The sequence below is a fragment of the Bison bison genome, unplaced genomic scaffold, assembly GCF_000754665.1.
Source record: "Bison bison bison isolate TAMUID 2011002044 unplaced genomic scaffold, Bison_UMD1.0 scf7180017864456, whole genome shotgun sequence".
NCBI classification, from domain to species: domain Eukaryota; kingdom Metazoa; phylum Chordata; class Mammalia; order Artiodactyla; family Bovidae; genus Bison; species Bison bison.
This window is the reverse complement of record NW_011495018.1, coordinates 16,794,702-16,811,024: the sequence shown is the minus strand read 5'-3', so window position 1 is coordinate 16,811,024 and position 16,323 is coordinate 16,794,702. Positions and strand designations below refer to the sequence as shown.

The following is a 16,323-nucleotide window of genomic DNA, read 5'->3' as shown; positions in this document are numbered from 1 at the left end:
CATGCATTGGAGAAGGAAATGGCACCCCACTCCAGTGTTCTTGCCTGGAGAATCCCAGGGATGGCGGAGCCTGGTGGGCTGCCGTCTGTGGGGTCTCACAGAGTCGGACACGACTGAAGTGACTTAGCAGTTAGCACAAAGCTTTATAGAATTAACATTTGCTGTATTTCTCAGCAAATTACTACAACTTTTATGTCTTTGAAAGGGTACAGTTACTGAATTCAAACACCCAGGTGACTTCTATGTGCAGTTATATTCTTCAGAAGTTTTAGAATGCATGAACCAACTGTCTGCGAGCTTAAAGGAAACTTACGCAAATAAGGCACATGAAGAAGATCATGTTCCTGTGAAGGGGGAGATTTGTGTTGCCAAGTACACTGTTGATCAGGTAATCCCTACTGAAATGAATTATTAAATCAGATCTTTTAATTCACCAACTAAACAGGAAAATTGACTTTTTTCCTCCTTGTGTGAGTTTCTTTTACTTTCTAAATTCCTACTAGTGTCCCAAAGAAGCTGTTTTTAATGTTTTGTCGTGGTTCTGTCAGCTCCTCACCAGAGCTCTTAATGATGCGTTAGATGGCTTGGGGTGAGATTCTGGTCACGATGTTGTTTTTCTTCCTCAGCCGGGAGTCCAGGTCTGTTCGCTTACTTCCTTCAAGCCCCAGGCCTCTCCAACTTTACTCATAGGCTCCTCAATTGCTGGGTGGGTAAGAGTCCTAGAGCTTGTGTTTGTTTTGTATAGCCAAGTCTGCTGGGCTAGAATAGCCTGGGGATCGTGCATACTAAAGCATCGAAAATGGACACATTTGGGGAATTCTGAGCCAGATTCTTAGGAAGTTAACTTGTTAATGGAGCATCTCAGAATAGAACAGTAACCTTTCCTTAGCAAGTTCTGTAGATTGAGAGTTTTTAAACCTAAGGTTGTGAAATGCTGTCATATTTCACTTTCAGACCTGGAACAGAGTAGTAATTCAGGATGTTGATCTGCTGCAGAAGGTGGCACAAGTCTTATATATTGATTATGGAAATGAAGAAGTAATCCCAATAAACAGAATTCACCAACTAAATAGGAAAATTGACTTGTTTCCTCCTTGTGTGAGTTTCTTTTACTTTCTAAATTCCTACTAGTGTCCCAAAGAAGTTGTTTTTAATGTTTTGATGGACACAGTATTTGCATGTTGTTTTGTCATAGTTATTATGAAAAAGTATCAATCGGTATCTCTTTTACTATGTAGAGAAATACTAATGGACTTTCTTGGCTCCACTTTATTAGGCCTTACTTAAGGTACTGCCACAGGTGAGAAACTTGGCATTTTTAGGGACATTTTATCAGTCTGCTTTTTAGAAGCAATAATTTTTATATTTATTACATTATTTGAAAGCGACTTGAATTTATGTGTGATTGAGGGATAATTACTATCTTTTCATGGATTTCTCAAGCTTCAAGTCCCAAAAGGTAAAATGTTGTGGATAGAGTATCAAGAGGGACAAATAGTTATTTAAAAAATTATCAGGTTTGTCCTTGAAGATTTTTGATAAATCTTCAGCATGAAATACATCGTTCTTAAAAAAATCTTTACATAGTTAGAAAAAAGTCGTTTTCAAATACTAATCTCTAGGATAAAATCTTTCAGGCCATAAGATGCTTTGTGGCCAGTGTTATCCCGGCAGAGGGGAATTGGAGCAGTGATTGTATCAAAACTATTAAATCGCTGTTAATGGAGCAGTACTGCTCTTTAAAAATAGTGGACATCGTAAAAGAGGAAGAAGGCGTTACTTTTGCTGTGGATGTTATGATGACAAGTTCAGGTAAGATCTGACTCTTTCTTTTTAAGTGGAGCACTTAATGTTACACAGAAAAGAAATAGAAACATGAAGTGAGACCAAGTAAGCCCTAGTCTGGAGTCATTTAGATTGTGATGGACGACACGGCCTTGGCTCTGCTGTTGCGGTTGGCAGTTTGTCAGAGACAAAGCATGAGTTTGTAGAATTGAGTATATTAAGAGCTAGATCTAGACTTAGTGTTGGAAAACTGTATTATCTTTTTTATACAGCTACTGTAATATTTATTCCTAAATTCTACTCATTCACTGGGAAAATTCAGGAATTTCTCTCTGAATTTTCCATCCTCACCATTAGTGCTTTTTCACAGAACTGCACAGAACTGGATTTGGTTAGCATTGTTGTCATTTAATCGCTAAGTCATATCTGACTCTTCTGTGACCCCATGGACCGTAGCCCACCAAGCTCCTCTGCTGGGTCAGGGAAAATCTCCTAGAGAAGGAAATGGAAACCCACTCCAGTATTCTTGCCCAGAAAATCCCATGGACAGAGGAGCCTGGTGGGCTATAGTCCATAGGGTCACAAAGAGTCCACCATGACTTAGCAACTAAATAACAACAAGAATTAGAGTTGTAGAAATGGAAGCAGTTTGAGATCCTGTTCTTCCTTATGGCTCTGTACATATTTTAAAAGCAACTTCTTATATTCCCTTTATGAGCTTTTAATTGCCTCTTGATTTCCAAGGTATTATTACTCTTCTACTGTTTGAGACCCATCGTTGGTTGATTACTTGGTAGAAAATTCAGTTCACCCTTTTGTGAAATTAAGTATAAAATGTGTATGTTTTGTTTCTTTGCTGTGTATGTTTCATGTTACGACTTGAGCTTTTGGATACTGTTGATATTTCTCAACCATACTTTAAATCTGAGATGAAGTAGTCTTACGTCTTAAATTTATTTTTTCTTGTAAATGATGATTATTCTAAGCATGCCAGTGAGGTGATAGCTAAATCTTTCATGTTAGTCATAATTTTTAAGTGAAATATTTCTATTAAGTTTTTTGTCAAGTAATGATGGGGTTTTTGCCCCAGTTTTTAAAGCTGAGCATTAATAAACTTATGTTTTTCACATAGAAGCTGAACTAGTAAAAAAAAAAAAAAAAAAAAGTAGGCCAGTGTGCGAATACTTATAATCTCTAAATCATGTGATTATGATGCATTTGTTTTGTATTTGTTCACTTCCTCTAATACTTGGTACATCTCAATGGAAATATGTTTTCTGAATCACTTTTAGGAAAATTCTTAGACCATGTGCTCATAGAAATGGGATATGGTTTGAAACCTAAGGGACAGAATTCTAAGAAGCAAAGTACAGATTCAAGTGAGTATACAGATTAATACTGAGCGGTATAGTGATTTTAGTTACTGAAGAATATATTCTTACTAAATGAAAAAGGCACAACTATCACACTGTCAGATTTAATGGAAATGATAACCATTCTGTAAACTTGATAGAAGAAAAATGATACTTTTGAATTTAGTAGTATCTTATTTCCTTATTTCTGATCAGTTTTCCCTGCGTGTTTTCCTTCCCTCTCCAATCAGCTGATTCTCTATTTTATAATTGCCAGAGATTACGAAGTACTAAACATCACAACACTTTGAGTTGAGGGATTTTTAGCTAACATTTCCATAGTTTGATTTGTTTTCCTCCTTCCTTTGCATTCTGGCAGTAATAAATAGGGCTATAACATTCTCTTCTGGTAGGGTGGTATTTCTTCTTAAATTTTCCACTTATTTAATTGTGTAGTTTTCATTTAACAAGAAAACCAAGAAGTTTTGCTGTTAACATTGTATTTTCTCTTTGCCTAGCCTTATGTATTGCTTTTTGTGGTCTGCTTTCTCCTTTTTTTTTTTTTTTTGCTCTTTTTCCAATTACTTTAGATGTAGATGCACTTTATTTTCTATTTCTCATTCTTTCAGAGATGATTGCCAGATCGACGATGCTATGATGGGGCACATCCTGTCAGAGACTAGTCCTTCTTAAATCTACTTTATCTCTCAGCTCCCATCTCTTATGCTGTATAATTGGTTGCTAGATCTTTATTAGTTCTTCTTCCTAAATAGCATTTGTATATTTCTTTATTTTTCCTTTCTTTTTTAAAAATCTTTTTTTTTTCCCCCTACCATTTTTCTGGTTCAGGAGTCTTTATCATTCATGGATCATTTCAACAGCCTTCTAATTTATCTCCTGTCTCCTGTCTGTATTCTTATAGTACTGCCTATATGAAATCCCTGAAACAGAAATCTTGGTGTGACAGGCTTGCTAAAAAGCTGTCAGTAGTTTTTTGCCATCTGGAGACGAAAACCCAATACTTCATGGTCTAAAAGTAGTCATGGTTGGAACCATAAATGATGGTGGTGTCTTAGGGAGAGGGTAAAGTGAGGGAGATGAATCTGGGCTTACAATACCAAGGGAGAACTGTGATGGGAGAGGTGGAAAGAGAACGTGGAGAATGTTGCCAGAATAACAGAAGAGTCAGTCTTCTGAGCAGGAGTCAGCAGCAGCAGCAGATGCTACCAAGGGGTCCAGGGGAGGGAACAAGAGCCGCCCAGCAGAATACCTGTGGGCAGTGCAGGCCCAGAGGAAGGAAGTGGAAGTGAAGTCGCTCAGTCGTGTCCCACTCTCTGCGACCCCAAGGACTGTAGCCTACCAGGCTCCTCCGTCCATGGGATTTTCCAGGCAAGAGTACTAGAGTGGGTGGCCATTCCCTTCTCCAGAGTATCTTCCCTACCCAGGGATCGAACCCAGGTCTCCCGCATTGTAAGCAAGACGCTTTACCGTCTGAGCCACCAGGGAAGGCCCAGAGGGAAGAGGTTGTCAAGTGACTGGTAGCAGAAGCACAGGTGTGTACTGGGGGCCCTGGGAAGGGCACCTGACCCAGATTTGGAGGAAAGCCTTTTGCAGTGACGTCATACTGAGCAGGAAAGACTCAAGTTGTTGGGAGATCTGGAAGTATGTTCTGGGAAAAGGACCAGCATGTAGTGAGGCCTAGAAGTGTGAAAGAGCACAGGAAGGTCTGAAAAACCAGCGAATGGGATTAAGGAAACCAGAATGGCTTACGTCTCTGTTTTCTGATAAGGTGATCTTAAAGATGTCAGAAAAATGATGGCTGAAAATAAAATTGTCGTGGACAGAAGTGACCTCATCCCCAAAGTGTTGACTCTGAATGTCGGTGATGAGTTTTGTGGTGTGGTTGCCCATGTTCAGACTCCAGAAGACTTCTTTTGTCAACAGCTACAAAGTGGGCGTAAGTAAATCTTGATCGGTGCTGTCAATATAACATACCCCATCTGTCAAGAGACTCTACCTGCAGACGTGCAGGCAACATGTAGACTTGCATTTTTGTGGTTTGAGATGTGGTCTTTGTCTCCAGGTAAGCTTGCTGAGCTTCAGAGGTCGCTGGGCGAGTACTGCAGCCAGGTACCTCCGCGCTCGGATTTCTATCCCACCATTGGTGACATCTGCTGTGCTCAGTTCTCCGGTAAGGAGAAGGGAGTGGTGGTAAATTTTCTACTTAGAGTTAGGTGCCAACAAATGAAAGATTGAGGGCAGGAGGACAAAGGGATGACAGAGGATGAGATGGTTGGATGGCATCACCGACTCAATGAGTTTGAGCAAGCTCCGTGAATTGGTGATGGACAGGGAAGCCTGGCATGCTTCAGTCCATGGGGTTGCAAAGAGTCGGACATGACTGGAGCGACGAAACTGAACTGAACCAACAAATGAGACAGAATCTTGGGTTTGCATTAGATGGCTGCATTTGAAGATCGTCCTGCACCAATTATATTTTAAAATACATCCAATTAAGCACAATTAAAGTGTATGAGGGAGGAAGCCTGTGAACAGGCTTTGAGGGTGTGGTGGTGCAGGAGGTTTTTATCTTATCTCTTTAGTTCAGGAGACTGATACAGGTACTTGTTTATGTCATTTGGGAATGCGGAACCGCCCAGGGTCATGTCTTGGCCAGCTTTCTTTGGACCAGGAAGAGGGTCTGGAGGCCCAGCCTCTGTAGCTCTTCAGATGATGACCCTGTGATGACCGGGTTCAGTCATCTGCTGAAGAGCAGTCCAGTGGCCCTCCCGAAAGGGCAGATCCAAGTAGGCCTGCAGTAAATCTGTGGCTTGGGCGATGAGTCTGGTTGACTCATGCGGTCAGGTGTTCTGCAGTTGATCAAGACTTCATGGACTCACTCACATGACCAGGACATCTTCCCAGTCCTAATGGAGTTCACTGTCTCCTAGGGAGACAAAGCATGGAAGTAAATAATGACAGCAGCGTGCAACTTGAGTGGCCTAGTAAGGGCTGAATAAAAGTGACATTTTAGGAGTTGAAAGTGACATTTTAGGAGTTGAAAGCTTCTGATAGGCAAAAGTAGCAGTGTTGAATAAGCATACGTTGTTCAGTAAAGCTTGATGTTACATGAAAAGAGAGTCTACATGACCATCTACATTGAGGAGGGAAGGTTTGTGTTTGTATCTACATTAGAAAAACATTTCCAGTGAGTCTCTTCTCTTTTCAGAGGATGACCAGTGGTACCGTGCCTCTGTTCTGGCTTACGCTTCTGAGGAGTCTGTACTGGTCGGATATGTAGACTATGGAAACTTTGAGATCCTTAGCTTGACAAGACTTTGCCCCATAACTCCCAAGTTGCTGGAATTGCCAATGCAAGCTATAAAGTGTGTGCTGGCAGGTATGTAATTTTTATGGTTCTCATATTCTTAAAATACTGAAACCTAAAGTAAGAGCATTGGAATTGAAATTAGTGATCAAGGAATATGTTTAGATACAACTTACCTTAATGCAGAAATAATCCTTAATAAAACGTTTGGGAAATACAAGTGACTCTTTTGCTCTCTGTGCTGTGCTGAGTCACTCAGTTGTGTCTGACTCTTTGGGGCCTGATAGACTGTAGGCTACCAGGCTCCTGTCCATGGGATTCTCCAGGCAAGAATATTGCAGTGGGTTGCCATGCCCTCCTCCAGGGGATCTTCCCAACCCAGGGACTGAACCCAGGTCTCCCACATTGCAGGTGGATTCTTCACCATCTGAGCCACCAGGGAAGCCCTTGCTATCTATAATAAAATAAAATTGAATATACCTGTGTTTATGAAATTGATTATTCTTTCCTTATTTATAGATCTTGCCTTTTAATATAAGCACAGCAGTCTGTCAGTTGCGTGTATTAGGGGGAAACCTGCTTTTAAATTCTACTGTTCATGAAAGTTTTCGGGTAAGAATACTGGAGTAGGTTGCTATTTCCTTCTCTGGGGATCTTCTTGACCCAGGGATCTCAGGCGGTAAAGAATATGCCTGTAATGTGGGAAACTTGGGTTTGATCCCTGGGTCATGAAGATTTCTCTGGGAAGGAAATGGCAACCTACTCCACTATGCTTGCCTGAAGAATTCCACAGACAGAGGAGCCTGGTGGGCTACAGTCTGTAGGGTGGTAAAGAGTTGGACACGACTGAGCGACTTTTATTTTCACTGCTTGTAAAAACAATAAGAACATGAATGATCGTGTGCTTAGAAATTGCTGTACATGTAATGTGTCCCTCTAGGAGCAGGAGCTTCTTTCCAACTTAAAAGATTGACTTCTACAACTTTGATTCAAAGTACCGTAATTTAACTAGTATCCGCTTATCGGAAGGATATTTCCAAGTTTTTGCTACTAGCAGTGTTCTCTTAACTACATTTCACAACCTATCCAAGATCATTTTGTTAGGAAGAGATATAGGCTGCTATGTATAAATTAAAGAAGCTGTCTGGATATATAGTACAAGACAGAGAATATAGCCAATATTTTATAATAACTTTGGAGAATAAAAATACTGAATTACTGTGTTGTACACCTGAAACTAATACAGTACTGTGAATCAAATATACCTCAATTTAAAAATTAATTTTTTAGAAAGATCATTTCCTTGGGATAGGTTATAAAATATAGTTATATTGCAAAATGCCTCCTTGGGGGGAATGGAGATGTGGGAGGTCTGCTGCTTTGCGTGTCTGTGTACCTGCTTTGATAGTTCTCTGGAAAAGGCAGACCTGTTTTACACACCCGCCAGAAACGTAGGAGGGAGTCAGTTCCTTCACTCATCAGAGTGCCAAATAGATACTTCTCTGTTATTTCATCTTGGCCAATTTTGATAAACGAAAACATTTTAGTCTGTTTGATGACAAGTGAGATGGGAGGTTTGCTCGTAAGTTACTTGGCTCTTAGTTTTATGAAATGACTGCATAACGCTAGGGTTGTTGATTCTGTTAGTGCCCTTTCAGTAAATACTACATATGTTTCCTACATCAGTGTTAGTGACCGGGTTTCTTCCTGGATTGTCTTATACTTTTGTTTATGATTTTCTTAACCTTATTGAGCTATGATTTATATACCATAAAAGTCACTGTTTTAGGTGTGTAATTCAATGATTTTTAGTAAATTTATCGAGTTGCACCATCATCTCCATAACCCAGTTTTGTAACATTTCCGTCACCCCACTGAGATCTCTTATGCCCATTTGTAGTTAATCCTAGCTTCCCAGGCAACCCCTAATCTACTTTCTGTCTTCTAGGTTTGCTTCTTTGGACATTTGATATCAATGGATTTATGATGGTTTGTTTACATAGAAATATAGAAGCTTTTTACAGACTTTGTAATTTTGCTTTCATTTTCATGTCTAGAAAATCCTTCTCCAATGGACTTTCTGGTTCCAGTGTTTGTCATAGATTCCTTTGACAAAGACAGATTAACTTTGTGGAAATTAGGAGCTAAATTTCTAGATGGTTGCGATAAGAAGTATTTGAACATTCTTTCAAAAATTCTTTGTTAGGAGTAAAGCCATCATTAGGAATTTGGACTCCAGAAGCTGTTTGTCTGATGAAGAAAATTGTACAGAACAAAATGATCACAGTGAACGTGGTGGACAAGTTGGAAAACAGTTCCCTGGTGGAACTTACAGATCGATCTGTGACACCCCACATCAGTGTCACCAAAGCGCTCCTCAATGCAGGCTTTGCCGTGGAGGACAAGGGGCTTGTGACAGATAAGCCCAGTGACGTGAAAGAAGCCAGTGGTAAGTAAATTGTCCACCAGGTAATGTCCATGTTGGAGTTCAGATGGCTCTGTGAATGTATGGGTTCTCATATTTTTTAAAAGAATGGACGTTGAGTACCGTTTGTCTTTTTAAATCAACCATTCATCCAGAGTATGTGTTTGGGTCACTGGCAGCTGAAGATTGATCAGAAATGTAAATTTGAAATTCAGTGAGATAGTAATGGTTAATTCTGAGATTAACTGACTTTCCTGTAAAGTCACTAAGAAAGTCATTGGAAGTTCTGTTCTTCGAGAGCAGGTTCTTCTTGCCTTCGACTCACCACCCTGGACATTTGTTTAGCAAAATGTCCATTTATTTTCACAGTTCCCTTGGGTATGGAAACAAAAGTCAATCCACTGGAGTGGACATGGGTTGAACTTGCTGTTGATCAAACAGTGGATGTTGTGGTCTGTGTGATTGATAGTCCTGGAGAATTTTACTGCCATGTGCTTAAAGAGGATGATGGTAAGTTGACTCTTAGCTATTTATGTTACATTGTCATGGATAATAAATAAAGAAAAGTTTGTGATTGGGTGATGATACTGTTCCCTCTTCAGTAAGGGCCAAGTGAGTATTTGTATTTCCAAGAAAGATTTACAGGAATCCTGGAGTGAGTTGCCATTCCCTTCTCCAGAGTATCTTTCTGACCCAGGGATTGAACCTGGATCTCCTGCATTGCAGGCAGATTCTTTACCATCTGAACTACCAGGGAAGGCCCCTGGTTATACTTGGTTGCCTTTTATTCTGTTGTAAGCCATGATTTCTGTTTTCAATAGTGTCTCTTTTTAAACCAATTTAGGTTTCACAGAGTGTCTCCTAAATTTATTTTTGAAAAAACTGAATTGTTGACTTCATTTACGTATAACATACACATAGAGAAGTGCACAAATAAGAGTGATGTGTGTGCTTGGGCTCTGAGGAGAGTGCCCTTGAGGTCAGACGGGCCACTTCCCCCCTCAGTGTATGAAAGTGCCCTCTCCCACACCATTTCCAACACTGTGTCCTTAAATTTTCTTACTTCAACTAATCTGAGAGGTGACAGTTCTAACTTGATGCAGTTTAATTTCCATTTCTGTGAATGGGCCTTTGCCACATGTTTAAAAGATATTTTCCATTTACTTTGTATAGCGTTAACATGGCTTTTAAAGTTCTCCACGGCCTGTGTCTTTCTAAGCACATCTCTGGTGCTTTTGTTCAGTGGCTCACCTTTCCACCCTTCTCTGCCAGACTGCTCCCACCAAGTGTTTTTGGCTGCTTTGCCTCAGAGCCATTGCTTTTTTTGGAATGCCCTCTCCTAGCCCTCTCCTTTGAGATTTCTCTGTGAGACCTTTGGTACAGAGCCCACCTCTCTGAATGTCCTTAGCAGACACTGTCTGCACCCCCCATGTAGTGGCGGTTCATATGTGCCCCTTCAGGACAGCTTGTGTGTAACTTCCTTTCTGTGCAGGCTTGTCCGCCGTTTTCTGGTATATACGCAGAAGCCCATGCTCTAGCATATTGACAATGATGCTGTCATCGTGGCTCCATGCCCACTGAATTGTTGGTATGGGGTTTACCGAGAATATTAACTGTTAACTAAATAATGACTGACTTGCCCAAGTTCTTAATAAGGAAAAGGGAAAGGCATTTGGTGTGCTTTATAATTGTCAGGAGATGTACCTGGATTTTTATGATCAAAACACTTTCCAGCTTTAAAGGAAAGTCTGCTACTCTGCATGTTTTAAAAATGTTAAATGCTGTATGTGTGTTGTGCTTTCAGCCCTAAAGGAACTCAGTGATTTGAACAACTTACTAGCAGAATATTGCCAGCAGAAGTTGCCTAATGATTTTAAGGCAGAAATAGGGCAACCTTGTTGTGCTTTCTTTGTAGGTAAGTTGCAGTTGGCGCAATCTTGACTATATTAGAATCTTTTTTTTCTTGACATTCAAACCTCATTTTTAGTGTGTATTCTCTTCCTGTTGTTTAGGCAGATATTTTTCATAATCAAAATTAAATGAATGCTTAAGATCTTATGTTTTCTCCCTTCTCTCTTTGCAACAAGAGACTCCAAATGATACTTTTCCTACTTAACTTTGTCAAATGCTTTTCTTTGCAGAATTTCTGATACTAATGAAAGGGAGACCTGTTCACTGCAGAGTCATTGTTTCTTCTGGTTACCCTTTGCATGTTTATCTTGAAAATATATTTGATGAAATCCCTTAATTTTATTGCATGTTTTTCTGTTTATATTATTTACCAAGTAACAGGTAAAACAGTCTCAATTAGCAATAAGAGAATTATGTCCTCCAGTTTGACAAATATGTTCAAGTTTATTAAGTCTTTTCTTAATATTCTGCTTACTGGTTAGGTTATGAATGAAATCTTTATAGTAGATGTAAAAGTGTGATGCTATAAAAACTTTGGAGGTAATTCTAAGAATGAATTTTGAAATTTCTGAATTATGAGCTAAAGGTAACATCTGGAAAAAGAACAAATTTATTAGCTACTTTAGACAAAGGATGGTCTTTTTCAAAATAAAAATTTCAAATCTCAATAGAAGAGAAATACTCCATGTTACAAGTTTTGTGTTAAATCTAGGTGACAATAATTGGTATCGGGCTTTGGTCAAGGAAATCTTACCAAACGGAAACTTTAAAGTACATTTTGTGGATTATGGAAACATTGAAGAAGTTACTGCAGATGAACTTCAAATGATCCCATCCAAGTTTCTAAAACTTCCATTTCAAGGGATACAGTGCTGGTTAGTAGGTATGATGCAAAATGAGAAATATTCTCAATTGTCTTCTAATACTTAGATTACACAAACTTCTCAGTGTTAATATATCTCTAATTTTAATATTTTGTGTAAGTTATTTTGTTTCAAATAGCCTCAAGTATTTTAGCCTTTTGTCTTAGCAGTTTTGCTTCTAATAATTCATCCCCCCAAAACAGTCTTATGAGTTCACCAAGTTCACCTACATGGAAATCCGTTACACTACTGTTCATAGTGGCTAAACAACCTAAATAGCCAGAAATAGAGCCTCGGTTAAATGAGGATCCATATAGTGGGTAGTAAAAGTGTTAGTTACTCAGTCACGTCCAATTCTTTGTGACCCCATGAAGTGTAGCCTGCCAGGCTCCTCTGTCCATGGAATTCTCCCGGCAAGAATACAGGAGTAGGTTGCCATTCCCTTCTCCAGGGGATCTTCCCAACCCAGGGATTGAACCCAGGTCTCCTGCATTGCAGGCAGATGCTTTACCATCTGAGCCGCCAGGAAAGCCCATAGTGGGTAGTGGTGTTGCCTCTTTCACAAGGATGTTGTGAGGATTATTGAGTGAATGTTTAGACCAGGGTCTGGCACTCAGAAAGTACCATTAAATGTTTGCTCTTACTACACAGTCATTAAAATGTTAAATATGTGTTGTTGACATGAAGAGTAGTTCATGAATTAAGCGAAGGAAGCCAGTTATAAAAGAGATGCAGGGTAGTATTATGGTTAAGAGAACAGATTGGAACCACCTCTGCTGCCCATGAAGAGTAGTTCATGAATTAAGCGAAGGAAGCCAGTTATAAAAGAGATGCAGGGTAGTATTATGGTTAAGAGAACAGATTGCAACCACCTCTGCTGCCTGCTTGCTGTGAGATCTTAGGTAAGCTGGTTAAACGATGGGCTTCCTTTGCTCATCTGGAGAATTATTGTACTTCCCTCGAAAAGACATTAAGAATAAAAGAGAAATAAAGTATAAAGCACTGAATAGTGCCTAACATAGTAATTTTTTATATTATAAAATTTTTATATATGTATATTATTTTTATAAGTTTTTAGTATTATAAAATTTCTTTATAAAAGAATTATGAGTGTATATGCATGTGAGTATTTCCATATGCATGTAAAGATTATGGAAGGTCACATACAAAAATGTTAATAGTCATGTATGGAAGCGTTAGATGCCTTTTATTTTTCCTTACGCCTATCTGGTTTCTTTTTACTTATTTTACACTGAGTATGATTTGGATTATATTTTCAATTACCATGTTTTATGTCAGTGCTTAAAGTGTGATCCCCTCCCACCCTACAACCAGTGAGTAGTATCAGTATGAGAACTTGTTAAAAACGCAGATTCACAGTCCCCACCCCAGACCTGCTACTTAACTGGAAACTCTAGGGCGGGGCCCCCAAATCTGTGTTCACCAGCCCTCTAGGTAATCTAGATGCACAGCCACATTTGAGAATCACTGTTATGAAAATTAGGGTGTAAGTCAGAGTTATCCTAGAAAAATAATTTTTGGTTTCAAATCTAAGATGACATTTTAAAATTGTCATTGGAAAATTATGTGAAAGTATGTTTTTTTTAAATCATAATAATTGATACTCATGATTGTGAATATAAGAATGATGGCTTCTAGAAACAGTAATTCTGTTTTTGCCTATTGGGAAAAATGTCAGGTGAAGATAAGTTAGTGAGGAAAGTCTGACAGACCCTGAGTCTCCTAAAACCCCAGTAGTGTATTTGCAGATGCATTATCTGCAGCACAGGCACAGAGGATGTAGGTGTATAATTGACTATTGAGAAAAGATATGCAAAATCACTGACCTGAATGGGAAACTTGGCAAGGGGAGTGCTGGATGTTATTGAGGCAAAAAATGTAGCTTTGGGGCACAGAGTTCTTGTTAATGCTGTTCTTATTTGTCAGGTATACAGCCTAGAAACAAACACTGGAGTAAAGAAGCCATAGCAAGATTTCAGACGTGTGTTGCCAGGATAAAACTCCAAGCCCAAGTGGTTGAAATCACTGAAAACGGAGTGGGGATTGAACTCACTGACCTTTCCACTTCTTATCCCAGAATCATTAGCGATATTCTGATTGATGAACATCTGGTTTTAAAAGCTGGTTCACCACATACAGACTTAGCAAAAACCAGACCTGTTGATAAGCATGACCTTCAGATTGATACCCCGGGGCTTCAAGGTAACATTTTTAAACTGTTATTTAAATTTGTGTTCTCCTTTGCTTTTATAGGCTATGAAAATTGTGCTATTTCAAGTGACCAGATTTTCCTGTAGAAATACCATTTGTGGAAGTAGATTAGTAATAGGTAATTGAAATCAGTTTAATGTTTATTGAATTCAATATCACAGTAATCCGTTTAATGTTTATTCTTTCAATATCATGGTAATCCAACTCTATGCCCCCACCAGTAATGCTGAAGAAGCTAAATGGTTCTATGAGGACCTACAAGACCTTCTAGAACTAACACCCAAGAAAGATGTTCTTTTCATTATAGAGGACTGGGATGCAAAAGTAGGAAGTCAAGAAACAACTGGAGTAACAGACAAATTTGGCCTTGGAGTACAGAATGAAGCAGGACAAAGTCTAACAGAGTTTTGCCAAGAGAACGCACTGGTCATAGTAAACACCCTCTTCTGACAACACAAGAGAAGACTCTATACGTGGACATCTCTAAATGGTCAATACAGAAATCAGGTTGATTATATTCTTTGCAGATAAAGATGGAGAAGCTCTATACAGACAGCAAAAACAAAATCAGGAACTGACTGTGACTCAGATCATGAACTCATTACTGCCACATTCAGACTTAAATTGAAGAAAGTAGGGAAAACCACTAGACCATTCAGGTATGACCTAAATCACTATACAGTGGATGTAAGAAATAGATTCAAGGGATTAGATTTGATAGATAGAGTACCTAATGAACCATGGACAGAGGTTCGTGACATTGTATAGGAGACAGGGATCAAGACCATCTCCAAGAAAAAGAAATGCAAAAAACCGCAATGGCTAACTGAGGAGGCCTTACAAATAGCTGTGAAAAGAAGAGAAGCGAAAAGCAAAGGAGAAAAGGAAAGAAATACCCATTTGAATACAGATTTCCAAAGAATAGTAAGGAGATATAAGAAAGCCTTTCTCCATGATCAATGCAAAGAAATAGAGGAAAACAATAGAATGGGAAAGACTAGAGCTCTCTTCAAGAATTAAGAGATACTAAGGGAACATTTCAGAGAAGACAATGGCACCCCACTCCAGTAGTCTTGCCTGGAAAATCCCATGGGCAGAGGAGTCTGGTAGGCTGCAGTCCATGGGGTCGCTAAGAGTCGGACATGACTAAGCGACTTCACTTTCACTTTTCACTTTCATCCATTGGAGAAGGAAATGGCAACCCACTCCAGTGTTCTTGCCTGGAGAATCCCAGGGACGGGGAAGCCCGGTGAGCTGCCGTCTATGGGGTCGCACAGAGTCGGACACAACTGAAGTAACTTAGCAGCAAGGGAACACTTCATGCAAAGATGGGCACAATAAAGGACAGAAATGGTATGGACCTAACAGAAGCAGAAGATATTAAGAAGAGGTGGCAAGAATACACAGAAGAGCTATACAGAAAAGATGTCATGACCCAGATAACTACGATGGTGTGATCACTTACCTAGAGCCAGACATCCTGGAGTGTGAAGTCAAGTGGGCCTTAGGAAGCATCAGTACGAACAAAGCTAGTGGAGGTGATGGAATTCCAGTTGAGCTATTTCAGATTCTAAAAGATGATGCTGTGAAAGTGCTGCACTCAGTTCAGTTCAGTCACTCAGTCGTGTCCAACTCTTTGCGACCCCATGAACCACAGCACGCCAGGCCTCCCTGTCCATCACCAACTCCTAGAGTCCACCCAAACCCATGTCCATCAAGTTGGTGGTGCCATCCAACCATCTCATCCTCTGTCGTCCCCTTCTCCTCCTGTCTTCGATCTTTCCTAGCATCAGGGTCTTTTCAAATGAGTCAGCTCTTCACATCAAGTGGCCAGAGTATTGGAGTTTCAGCTTCAACATCAGTCCTTCCAATGAACACCCAGGACTGATCTCCTTGCTATTCAAGGGACTCTCAAAAGTTTTCTCGAACACCACAGTTTAAAAGCATCAATTCTTTGGTGCTCAGGTTTCTTTACAGTCCAACTATCACATCCATACATGACCACTGGAAAATCCATAGCCTTGACTAGACAGACCTTTGTTGGCAAAGTAAGGTCTCTGCTTTTTAATATGCTGTCTAGGTTGGTCATAACTTTCCTTCCAAGGAGTAAGCGTCTTTTAATTTCATGGCTGCAGTCACCATCTGCAGTGATTTGGGAGCCCCTAAAGATAAAGTCTGTCACTGTTTCCATTGTTTCCCCATCCATTTGCCATGAAGAGATAGGACCAGATGCCATGATCTTAGTTTTCTGAATGTTGAGGTTTAAGCCAACTTTTTCACTCTGCTCTTTCACTTTCATCAAGAGGCTCTTTAGTTCTTCATTTTCTGCCATAAGGATGGTGTCATCTGCATATCTGAGGTTATTGATATTTCTCCTGGCAATCTTGATTCCAGCTTGTGCTTCCTCCAGCCCAGCGTTTCTCATGA

At 39.7% G+C, this 16,323-nt stretch overlaps 1 protein-coding gene across 1 annotated transcript in view; it reads left to right on the top strand.

The window, feature by feature from the left end:
- Positions 1-16,323, top strand: part of TDRD1 (tudor domain containing 1) — a 64,881-nt gene that overhangs the window by 23,546 nt on the left and 25,012 nt on the right. Inside the window, exons 9-20 of the mRNA XM_010859590.1 lie at positions 206-388; positions 955-1,098; positions 1,638-1,812; positions 3,078-3,164; positions 4,927-5,094; positions 5,221-5,328; positions 6,367-6,537; positions 8,672-8,914; positions 9,260-9,400; positions 10,695-10,805; positions 11,514-11,684; positions 13,612-13,887. Coding sequence (XP_010857892.1) covers positions 206-388; positions 955-1,098; positions 1,638-1,812; positions 3,078-3,164; positions 4,927-5,094; positions 5,221-5,328; positions 6,367-6,537; positions 8,672-8,914; positions 9,260-9,400; positions 10,695-10,805; positions 11,514-11,684; positions 13,612-13,887 — 1,978 coding nt within the window. The remainder of the gene's footprint in view (positions 1-205; positions 389-954; positions 1,099-1,637; positions 1,813-3,077; positions 3,165-4,926; positions 5,095-5,220; positions 5,329-6,366; positions 6,538-8,671; positions 8,915-9,259; positions 9,401-10,694; positions 10,806-11,513; positions 11,685-13,611; positions 13,888-16,323) is intronic.